Raw genomic sequence first — 12,168 nt, forward strand, 5'->3', positions numbered from 1 at the left:
TTTCTAGAGTCTCCACATCTTTTTATAGTATGGTGACCAAAGCTGGATGCAGGATTCTAGGTGTGGTCTTACTAAGGCTTTATGGAATGGTATTAGTACCTCCCTTGATCTTGATTGTATCCTTCTGTTAATGCAATTTAGGATTGCAATAGTTGACTTTATGGAGAACCTCATTAGCAATAGGGAAGTGGTTGGGTAGCACCTCTTGATGCATTTAGAAGCATGTTAAAGATACATATTTTTAAAGACATCCATTAGGGGTTAGAGTAAAAACCCTTAAAAGTGGAGGGGGGGGGAAAGAAGTTTAATGAAACGAAAAGAAGAGGACCAAAATGAACCTTGAGTCCAGAAGGGAACAATAATGTCGCAGGAACCGTAGAAGAATGAGAAGGTATAAGGGAGCGGGGGGGGGGGGGGGGAGGAAACTTACTGAAATTTGGCCTGAACGAGATGCATTTTCAGGTTTCTTACAGGACTGGAGAGTTCTGTTGCCTACTCTGGAGGACTCTGGATGTTGCAAAGAGAAATATTTACTGGTGCATGCATATTATTTAATCATTTAAATAAGAGCACTGTATCTTCAGATGCCTATAGATTGCCCCAGGGGACTGCTTGCCAGCAAATTGTCCAAAGCAATACAATTCAACTTCTTCCCTTCCAAACAGATGTGTTTTGTGTCTCACATATTTGTTGTACTTGAACTACTAAAGAACATAAAGAAACTTCAGTGGGTTCTTTCATCCCCAGCGACTGTGTTTTATAAAAAGGATTTGAGAATTTTTTTTTTTTTTTTTGCTATTGTACAACACCTCTATGCTGTTCAAGGACATTTTAGAGTGGCAACCCTGGAAAGTTTTAAAAGAGAGCACTCTGAATAAATTTAACTTAGCTAAGATAAGCTAAAAACAGTGGTTCGTAACCTGGGCTCCATCAACAATTTATGAAGTTCCCTGAACTTGGGTAGAGGAAAAAATATATAAATTTTCACTAACCTCTAACTAAAATTTAGTTTTTCATTAAGCAAAAGAGTAATTTTATGGCTTTCTACATTCCCAAAAACATTTATCAACTAAAATAAATCTCACATTCTAAAATTAAAAAGGTAAAGCTTCCCATCCCACATATGTGCTAGTCATTCCCAACACTAGGGGGGTGTTTCAAAGCCGAAGAGCCAGCACTGTCCGAAGACGTCTCCGTGGTCATGTGACCGGCATGACTAAACGCCAAAGGCGCACGGAACGCTGTTCCCTTCCCACCAAAGGTGGTCCCCATTTTTCTTCTTGCATTTTTTACGTGCTTTCGAACTGCTAGGTTGGCAGAAGCTGGGACAAGTCACGGGAGCTCACTCCATTATGCAGTGCTAGGGATTCGAACCTTCAAACCGCTGACCTTTCTGACCGACAAGCTCAGCGTTTTAGCCACTGTCACCGCATCACAATAATAATAATAATAATTAATACTAATATTATTTAATAATAATAAAAATAATAATAATAAAATTTTTATACGCTTAAAAAGTGTATTATTTTGTTCGTGGCTTCATGGATTGATGAAGAAGCACCTGGATATTTGTTGTTTTCAGAAAATATTTTGAGAACAATGTTTGAGTATCATCGTTTTCCTCCGTCACACAGTCCGTAACTGAAGCTTTTGAGCATATTTTTCTGGAGAAGAGGTCTGTAGGTTTCACCAGACTCTCAAAGGGGTTTGAGACACAAAAATGTAAACCTGATTGACCTGGGTTAGGTGGAGAGGTGGGATTCTTTGAGGTCATCTAGGTGACTCCCAGGAGACTCAAGATCTCACCAACCTAATTTTCTAATAAAGGAGGATATTTGTAGCTCACGGCTGAAATGAGGGATGTCCTTGGTGCTCTCTGAGCGTGCTTGTTTTCTTGCAGACGTTTCTGACCCTAACTAGGCAACATCATCAGTGCTAGAGGGGAGTGCTGTTCACTGAAAACAGCACTCCTTACCAGCACGGATTACGTTACCTACTTAGAAAACAAGCAACAACTCAGGGAGCACCAAGGACCCTCAGCTAATCTTCTGTCTCCTCCACCCACTGACTCATTTCCACCCAAGTCCAGAGAATTTCTGCCACATGAACCTCTGCAAAACATATGGGAATATTCTCCTTCCTGTTTTTAAGGCAGCCCTCCAGCTCTTCTGACTGACACTTTGGCCTATCTTGCTGGGTAGAATAAAAGGCCAAGGCTGAAGAAGAAGAAGAAAATATCACAACCAATTAATTCTTTGCAAACACCAACAGCTCCTTTATGGATCTCAGCCTGCCCTGGAAACATCTAGAGTGCAGCGGTCCACCCACGCACAGATAAAGTCACGTTGAGATGGGGCTAGCAAACAAACATATGTAATAGGGCACCTTTTCTCTTCTACAACTCTGCTTTCCCACATTCTCTTTCCTTGGGAATGGGAAATTTAAATGCTGGTTGGATCAACCAGATAGTCTAAAGCAGGACTCAAGAGATTACCTGAGATTGATTGGCTGTTCTGATGGGACGTGAGGTCCTTTGGCTTGTTGCCACTGTAGCTGTGACTGGATTTTGCTTTTGGATCCCCCGGGAGTGGCTGGTGTGGACTGTAAAGAGTAATGACGAGAGGAAGAGGAGGAGGAAGAGAATGGGAAACAAGGGAAGAAGGTGGAGAAGAGGAGGGGAGAACAGGAACAAAAAGAAAGAGAAGGTGGAAGAAGAAGGAGGAGGAGGAGGAGGAGGAGGAGGAGGAGGAGGAAGAGGAGGAGGAGGAGGAGGAGGAGGAGGAGAAGAAGAAGAAGAAGAAGAAGAAGAAGAAGAAGAAGAAGAAGGGGAAGGGGAAGGGGAAGGAGAAAGAAGAAGAGGAAGAGGAGGAAGGGGAGGGGGAGGAGGAGGAGAGGGGAAGAGCAAGGAGATTGTGGTGAAGCAGGTGTAGGAGAAAGAGAACAAGGAGAAGGAGAAGGAAGAGATTACATTCAGCCACTAAACACTGTGTCCATACTCTTAAGATCCCATTGTAAAACCACAATATACTTCAAAGATAAAACCAATTCCAGACTAGCATGTCTAAAACCACAGTGACAACATTTCTATTAAAACTATCAAAAAGTCCTGGAGGGGCTATGGAAGTTTGGAAATAATACTCTTGAAAGCTTATAATGCTCATCTCCAATGCCAGGTGAACATTAAAACCCCAAATTCTTCTCCAACTTGGAAACAATTTTTTTAAACCAGATGTTGCGGCCTGCCAGCAGCCAGCAGATTCAGACAGTGAGGAGGTTGGGGAGGAACCTGGGCCAGTCCTGGAGTCTGGGGAAGGCTCTGATGAGGGCTCTGTGTAGGAGGCAGAGAGGGGGCCAGGGCCATATGCCAGTTATCAGTTGCCTTTGGGGTCAGACATCAGTGGGGCAGAAGAATAGCTGGAGCCTATTCCCAGTGTGTCCAGGTGCAGAGCTGCCAGGAGAAGGGAACAGCTAAGGAACAAGGGCCGACTCAGGAGTCAGGCCACAGGTGGACGGTGAATGGCCCCTCCCATAGGGAATAAAGAGGAGCGAAAGGGGAGTGGAGTTTGCAGGAGACAATTAGTTGTCATTAGAGACAACTCTCTGAGACTCCTTGCCAAGTTTTTGCAAATATCGGCCTGGCAACTCTCCAAGCCAGATAAGGTCTGTGACCGTAAATCCTCCCTTGAAAGACTTTGCTGGAGGTGAATGAGCAGAATTCGCAGTCAATTAATACAAGGGGTTTTTGTCAGGACAAGGAGTTGCTTCATGCTCTCGGGAAGCCTCGGTCAGAACACCAGAGCAGAGTTACCTCCTTTGCCCCCTTCTAGCTAAAAAAGTAAAAATGCCTATGAATTGAGCTCAGCTCTTGGTAATTACAACAAAGCCGTTTCCTTGGGGCCACCGAAGTGGTCTGCTTTCACTTTTCTCCTTCCTTTCCCCACTCCTTCCTCTTTGCTTCCTCCATCCCTCTCTTCTCGCCTTCACGTGATAGGCTTCCACCAAAGACTATTCAGTCCTTCTGAAATGCTGAGTTGGTGGGGGCTTGCGAAGGACTTTTGAACTAGGGCCAAAGATACACTTTCCAGACGGCTGCTCAACTGCACGCAGACCGATAGGAGAAGGAGTTGCACCCACCTGGAAGGGAAACTCTGTTGCCCACATGGATCTCTGGTGTAAAACGTGGAGGTTGTCCTTTGAGGAACCTACAAAGATGGGAAATCCAGGAAAGTCAGAACGGATTCCATCTGCAATTTTTTTGTACTATCGTCTACATTGGCGTTTGTCAATGGCTGCCCCAGAGAGGAGGGGGTCAAGCTATTTTCCAAGGCACCTGAAGGCCAGACAAGGAATAATGGATGGAAACTGAACAAGGAGAGATTCAACCTGGAAATAAGGAGAAATTTCCTTACAAGTGAGAACCATCAACCCATGGAACAGAAGTTGCCTTCAGAAGTTGTAGGAGCTTCGTCACCAGAAGTGTTCAAGAAGAGACTGGACTGCCATCAGTCAGAAATGATGTAGGGTCTCCTGCTTGGGTGGGGGGTTGGACTAGATGATCTACAAGGTCCCTTCCAACTGTATTAATCTGCTAAATGGGCACCATACTAAGTTTGCCCAGGAAAGACCTCCAAGAGAGAGAGAAAATGAAAATAAAAACAAACTAGGGAGTCTATAAGACCCAAGGTGGAATTGTTTTAATGCTGGTCGATTGTTTCTAGCTCTCAGGGGTATCCAGAGTTATTATGGGCTAGAAAATCTTGCCACAGGGTCACAGTTTGGAAAAAAAAGGTGATGGCCCCAGAAATGTGGTGATAGTTATTAGTAGTCACAGACATCCCATATTATACTCTTACTTCAGGGTGGGTGGCTGCTGGCATTACTGCTGGTTCGGTGCCTCAAAAATTTTTGCCTTCTGCGCACATGTGCATTTGCAAATAAAAAGTTCTGCGCAATGGCGAAACCTTAAAAAGTTAATAAAAAATAAATGTTTGCACTGAAAATTGTCCAGTGCATGTGCAGAACTGAAAAACCCGGTGGCGGCCCCTTAGGAGAACCGGTTCGGGAGCAGCCAGTTGCAGTGACCCAAGCTGCCAAGTTCCTACTTGGTCCGAACGGGTAGGAAACCCCCCCCACCCCCCCGCCTTCCTTTTCATCATCTTTCTTCCAAAGGTTCTTCCAAAAGGTCGTCACCTTTGGGGGTTGTTCCTCAGCCTGAGACAGGCTCCAAAACCCCTCATCCTGGCTGGGGCTCAGTGGGGAGACAGCGACCTCCTCAGGCAGCAAACTGCGGTGAGAGACATCCCGACTCGTTCGGAGGTTTTCATTCTGGGTGAGGAAAGCAAGCAGAGAGAGATTTCCCTGTGATGATGATGATCTTGTTATTCAACATTTTTTGTAAAACACAGAGCTTAAGGAACCGCTGGTGGCACACTGTGGACTATAAATGAAGCGCCGCGAGATACAAACGACGCCATCGCGGAGGCCATTTTGGCAGACTAAACTGGCAGCAGCCACAAGCACAGCTGTTGGTCTGGCCAAGGGAACCACGTAGCAGGGAATCTGCTGGAAATGGGACTTGTGGCCCAGTTCTTAAGTTTGTCAGATGATACGACCTCCTCCATGGCGTCACCATTAATTTTGCTCCGTTTATACGAGGCTGGGAATCCTAAGCTTTAAGCTGTTTGCTCAATGGGCTGCAAAACGCAAGACTTGCCCTGTGGATCAGGCCGAGGGGCCTTAGCAGGAGGACAGAGTCAAAAGAGGAACCAGCCTGGAGTGTGTTACGTTGCCACAGCGGTCTAAATCCAAGCTTTCTTCAATTCGGTTAACTCTTACCTAAGGACAATTTACTCCTGACCGTTAGTTGGCTACATTCTTGCGCATTTCATGAGCAATAAATCATCTTAACTAGAACTTAAATGTGTGATCCCGAAATTTTCACGCCTGACAAGGACCATCTTAGTTGGCTCTTAATCCCCGCCCAGCTTATCAAATCAAGATAAAAAATGATACAGGGATTATTAAGGCTAATCTTCGGTAAACACAGAGTCTTGGAAACTAGTGGTGCGGTGGCCTAGAGGTAGAGCTCTCGCCTCACAATCAGGAGGCTGTGAGTTTGATCCTAGGTAGAAGCGGATATTTCTCTCTCTGGGCACAATGAATGAAACTCCACATTGGCAACAGGAAGGGCATCCGGCCAGTAAACACTCAGCTCCATTCCGTTGCCCAGACTTCACCCCTACGCAAGGGATTATGTGGTCATTAAAAGAAGATAATGATGACGACAAAGTCTTGGAAACTACAAGGAATTTCCCAGTCATTTCAATTTCTGTGAATTATTCAAATTTGCTTCCTCTCAGCGTTCTTGTCACCAGGGTTAAGATCTGTTACTCTGATAAGCTCTCGAGTGATTCCACCTCTTGATTTAATTTGATGTCTACTTTCTTCTCCATCCCTTTCCCAAGCTCACGTTTACGACGGTCGCAGTATCCCGGGGTCACATGATCCGCTTTTGCAACCTTCTGACAAACCAAGTCAGTGGGGAAGCCGGACTTGCTTAAAAACCACGTCACTAAGTTAACAAGTGATTCGCTTAACAACTACATTGAGGAAAGTCATCTAATGGAGCAAAACTGACTTAACAACTGTCTCGCTTAGCGACAGAAATATTGGTCTCCGTTGTGGACGTACGTTGAGGAACGCCAAGCAGGGAGGAACAATACGGCATTGACAAATCCTGGAACATCTCAATCAAAGCCAGCCCTGTGGATGCTGGACTCGGACAGCATCGTCCGTTGGGAAAAGAGAAGAGAGGTGAAGCTGGCAGTGGGGCGAAGAAGACAAGTGATTAATTGGTCTGACAATTGCCAAAGCAGGTGGAAAGGACAGGATGACATAATCTTGATGTTGGAAAGGAAGTAAACCGCCGATTGGGGCTTTTTAGGTGCCCCAAAAGACTAGATTAAGAAAACGAAAAACGGACTGTCCTACTAGAATGGAGCTGTCTTAAGCTGTTGAGGAACAGCAGCAAATAAAATCATCTAGGTTTCCCTTCTCCAATTGAGCTGCCAGAAGAAAAGGACAACTCAGAAATCAGGGTCGACACAGGTGGAAGGTGAATGGCCCCTCCCACAGGAAATAAAAGAGGAGCGAAAGGGGAGGGGGCTTTTGCAGGAAACAATTCATTCGTTCATTCGTTTCAGGAGTGTGGAGATCTGTGCATGAATCTCAGAGACTCTGTGCCAAGTTTTTCCTTGCACAGCACCAAATTTGGAAAATATTGACATGGCAGCCTTCCAAGCTAGATAAGCTCGGTGGTCATAAATTCACCTTTGAAAGACTGTTTGCCAGGCCTTGGATGAATGTGAATGAGAGGAATTCACATTTGTTTAACAAAAGGGGTTTTGTCGGGATAAGGAGTCTGCTTCATGCTTTTGGGGGAAGCCTCGGTCAGAACAGATCAAAGGGATGGGGAGAATGACCAAGTTATCCCCCCCTGGTCAGATCAAAATGGGGAGAACTTCCCACCTGGGCCACCACCGCTCGTTGCAGAGCTGGGGTACAAGGGCTGGAACTACTGCCAGAACCCAGCCTTCCGTGAGGGGTGGTCTCCTGGCTGAGGACCCCTGTCCAGTTGAAGTCTGGCTGGACACCGTAGCTGCTTTTCTGAAGCTGCTTTTCCGCCTGTGAAGAAACCAACCACAAGACGCAGTATTGTTATTCCGCGGAGGATGTAACTTCATCCCGATTTAGCTTGTTCTCTTCGCTCAAAGATGAGAAACAGGCATATTCCATGCATTTCTTGCTAGCCCTTTGCTCTTCCTTTTTCTTTTTCCAGAGAAAAGCTTAAATCAACAAAATTGAACCTCCTCCGTTCAACAGCAAGAGTATAGATATGACGGATTGTTTTAATACTTAGCCCTCCTTGGTGTGTTGATATTCCTGTCTCCCACTGATCAGATGTTGACTTTAGAATGAGAATAGCAGAGTTGGAAGGGACCTTGGAGGTCTTCTAGTCCAACCCCCTGCTCAAGTAGGAAACTCTATATCATTTGAGACAAATGGTTGTCCAATCTCTTCTTAAAAACATCCAGTGTTGGAGCATTCACAACTACTGGAGTTGCTCCACTGATGAATTGTTCTCACTGTCAGGAAATTTCTCCTTAGTTCTAAGTTGCTTCCAGTGGTGGGATTCAAATAATTTAACAACTGGCTCTCTGCCATAATGATTTCTTCCAACAACCAGTTCACCAAACTGCTCAGAAAGTTAACAACCGGTTCTCCCAAAGTGGTACGAACTGGCTGAATCCCATTACTGGTTGAATGTCTCCTTGATCAGTTCCCACCCATTGCTTCTGCCTTCAGGTGCTTTGGAGAACAGGCTGAGCCGCTCTTCTTTGTGGCAGCCCCTGAGTTATCGGAACACTGCTATCCTATCACCCATGATTTATCACTTGTAGCTTTTATTTACAATGAGAGCTTATGTACCGAAGACAAATTCCTTGTGTGTCACCTGGCCAATGAAGAAGTCTATTGTATTCTGTTCCATTCTATTCTATTCTCTATTTATTCCAATCTCTATTCTTATTCTATTCCATTCCATTCCATTCCATTCCCTATTCTACTCTATTCTACTCTTTCTTTTCATCAAACTGGACATACCTAGTTCCAGCAACTGTTCTTCGTATGTTTTAGCCTCCAGTCCCCTCATCCTCCTGGCTGCTCTTCTCCGCACTCTTTCTAGAGTCTCAACATCTTTTTTACATCGTGGCAACCAAAATCGGATGCAGGCAGTGTGATCCAAATCATGATATTCAGGAAAGTCTTCTCTTCTTTGGAGGCTTTCACTGAAATAGCTAGCTCAGCACTGCTTTTTGGGGGTTTATGGCGAAATAAATGCATTTACAGTTTTTATTGATAGCACAGTCAGACTCTGCAGCTTGATTTAAGCTGAAAGAAAAATGATCGTGAGGGTTTAGACAAGCACTTTGGATAGATTCTTCAAATTAATCCACTGCGGAAAAAAAATAAAAATAAAGTAAGCCTTCTCAAAAAATGCAGAATCCCACTTATTTTGATACGCAGGGAATCCTCGACTTAACAAGAGTTCATTTAGTGACTATTCGAAGTTATGGGGGCACTGAAAAAGTGACAGTTTTTTCACACTTACGACCTTGGTAGCTTCTCCATGATCATGTGATCAAAATTGGTGAGCGGCTCATCCTGATGGCCGTCGCTGCCTCCCAAGGTCACATGATCCCCTTTGGCGACCGTCTGACAAACGAAGTCAATGAGGGAGCCAGATGTGCCCAACACCCAGATTACTAGATTAACAACTGCAGTGATTCACTTAACAACCGTGCAAGAAAGGTTGTAAAACTCAGTTAACAAGTTAGCACCTAACAACAGAATTCCCACATGCCATCACTATCACTGTCAACCTATTTTACTGAGACTGTATTACTATTCTTCTTCTCATTCTTCATTCTTCCTATTACCTATCTCCTTCTACTTATGACTATAACCTTGTTGTTTGTATTTTTACAATTTATATTGTTTTATTCAGCTCCCTAATATGATTTATGTTGATTGCCTATTTAATATCCTATGACTATCACTAACTGTTGTATCTTATGGTTCTTGATGAATGTATTTTTTATGTACGTGAGAGCTTATGCACCGAAGACAAATTCCTTGTGTGTCCAATCACACTTGGCCAATAAAGAATTCTGTTCTGCTCTGTTCCGTTCCATTCCATTCCATTCCATTCTATTCTATTCTAATTCTCCCAATTGCTAATTCAATTCTCTGCCTACAATGTGGTGCAGAATTCCATTCCACACCCACCTTTGAGGTCCAGTTTGCCTCCACGTTCAACTGGTTTCTCTACCTGCAACTGGGAGATTGGGGTCACCTTGTTCTCTACCTCCATTAACACCTCCCTTGACTATGATCAGAATTTATCACTCATATCTTTTATGTACACTGAGAGCTTTTGTGCCAAAGACAAATTCCTTGTGTGTCCAATCCCACTTGGCCCATAAAGAATTCTATTCTCCTTTAGAAATTTGGGGCTCAATTGTGGCCATCAGTCGAAGACTACCTGTACACTCTGTGTGTGTGTGTGTGTGTGCGCGCGTGTGTGTGTGTCAGGTTAAAAACACAAGGCACAGAAACGTCAGTGTCCAAAGGAACTGTCAGATCCGGTTTGTGTCCAGTGACTGCGCCGCATTTCCTACGGAGACTTGCTGCCTACAGCTGCTAATGTCAAAACTCCGCAATAAATACATCTGGATTAAAATTTAACCAGAGTGGCCTGGGCTGTATTTTACAATGCGTTTTATTCCTTCTCCAAAGAGGCCACTTTGAATACAGGCCAGAGATGCAAATGGATATTGGAACTGACTTTTCGCCATCCGCTTCTACTCCTTTTGGCATCTGAGTTCTTGCTCTTCCTTTTGCCGGGGGGTGGGGGGGATGTGGAAGTGATAAAAGAGAAGTTTTTATGGTCTACCTTCTCAAAGCTGGGAAGAGCAGTAACACTTTGCCACCCTGCTTCTTCTTAAATCTTAAATGCAGGTAATCCTCAACCGATAACTGAACCCCAAATTTCTGTTGCTCAATGAGAAATGGGTTAAGTGAGTTTTGGCCCATTTGATGACTTTTCTTGTCCTTCCTGCAGTTGTTAAAATTAGTCTTTAGTAATTAAATTAAATTTCAATTAGTTAACTTTGCAGGTGATACTAAGCTGGCAGGAATAGCCAACACCCTAGAAGGGATCCAAATGGATCTTCACAGACGTGAACCCTGGGCCCTATCTAACAAAATGAAATTCAACGTAGAGAAAAGGAAAGTCTCACACTTAGGCAAGAAAAACCCAAAGGACTCATATAAACTGGGTGAAACCAGGCTTAAGAGCAGTGACTGGGAGAGGCATCGTGGAGTCTTAGTTGACGACCAGCTAAATATGAGCCAGTTGTGTGCAGCAGCAGCCAAAAAAGCCAATGCAATCCTAAACTGCATTAACAGAGGGATACAATCAAGGGAAGTACTAATACCACTCTATAAAGCCTTAGTAAGAGCACACCTAGAATCCTGCATCCAGTTTTGGTCACCACACCATAAAAAAAGATGTTGAGACTCTAGAAAGAGTGCAGATAAGAACAACCAAGAGGATTAGGGGATTGGATGCTAAAATTGACTGAGTGCAGGAACTTGGTCTGGCTAGTCTAGGGAAGAGAAGGACCAGGGTAGCAGTATTCCAGTATTTGAGGGGCTGCCACAGAGAGGAGGGGGGGGGGTCAAGCTATTCTCCAAAGCACCCGAAGGCCAGACAAGAAATGATGGATGGAAACTGAACAAGGAGAGATTCAACCTGGAAATAGGGCGAAAATTTCTGACAGAACAGTCAACCCATGGAACAGCAATTGCCTTTAGAAGTTGTGGGAGCTTCATCACTGGAGGCTTTCAAGAAGAGACTGGACTGCCATTGGTCAGAAATGATGTAGATTTTCCTGCTTGGGTGTGGGGTTGGACTAGATGACCATTCTTTTTAGGTAGTTATTGAGAACACTTGGAGATTTCTCTGTGTCCTCAGGGTCACCTGAGTAATAGCACAAATGGTTCCTGTAGTCTGCAATTTTTCCTCTGGAAATCTATTCCTACTCCCACACCATTCAAAGGGTGTCCATTCTGTAAAAGGATGCCAATGACCAGCTGTCTGCAAGGAATATAAATCGTTCCACTCCCCATATTCTGTCAGAGCTGAAGAAGCTTCTTGGATGAGAAGTAAAACATCTTCAAAAGAAAAAACAAGAAACTCCACTTGCCTCTTGAAGTCTTAAAGTAGTCAAATTTGGAGACCCCCTGCTCTTAGGGACGAGAACTCAAGAAGGAGAAAACTCCATAACTGCATATGAGTCCCCCCCCCCTTTTTTTTTTTGAGACTCAAGCTCCATCTAAGACGTATAATTCCACCCATTTCCCTTCACAATCTTCTGGATGTCCTCAGAAGACTGTTTTTCTTCGGTTTGCCCTGCTACCTCTAGAGACGGTCTTGTGATTTGTCTCCCTGGGCTGTTTTTAACTCATCGATGAATGAGTCTTTTCTTATCGTTCTCTTTCCTTTCGAAAGCATTCTTACCAAATAAATAAATAAGTTCCTTAATT

At 44.2% G+C, this 12,168-nt stretch overlaps 1 protein-coding gene across 6 annotated transcripts in view; it reads right to left on the minus strand.

Moving 5' to 3' along the window:
• The window catches only part of NRK (Nik related kinase), a 93,274-nt gene that overhangs the window by 37,849 nt on the left and 43,257 nt on the right, over window positions 1-12,168 (minus strand). For all 6 annotated transcript variants that reach the window (XM_081963762.1, XM_081963763.1, XM_081963761.1 and 3 more), the window contains 5 exons: window positions 7,528-7,683; window positions 5,191-5,325; window positions 4,135-4,202; window positions 2,495-2,601; window positions 431-507 (listed from right to left, as the gene is read on the minus strand). In XM_081963762.1, the coding sequence (XP_081819888.1) occupies window positions 431-507; window positions 2,495-2,601; window positions 4,135-4,202; window positions 5,191-5,325; window positions 7,528-7,683 (543 nt within the window). The remainder of the gene's footprint in view (window positions 1-430; window positions 508-2,494; window positions 2,602-4,134; window positions 4,203-5,190; window positions 5,326-7,527; window positions 7,684-12,168) is intronic.

The sequence above is a fragment of the Natrix helvetica genome (genome assembly GCF_964273705.1).
Source record: "Natrix helvetica genome assembly, chromosome: 11".
NCBI lineage: Eukaryota > Metazoa > Chordata > Lepidosauria > Squamata > Natricidae > Natrix > Natrix helvetica.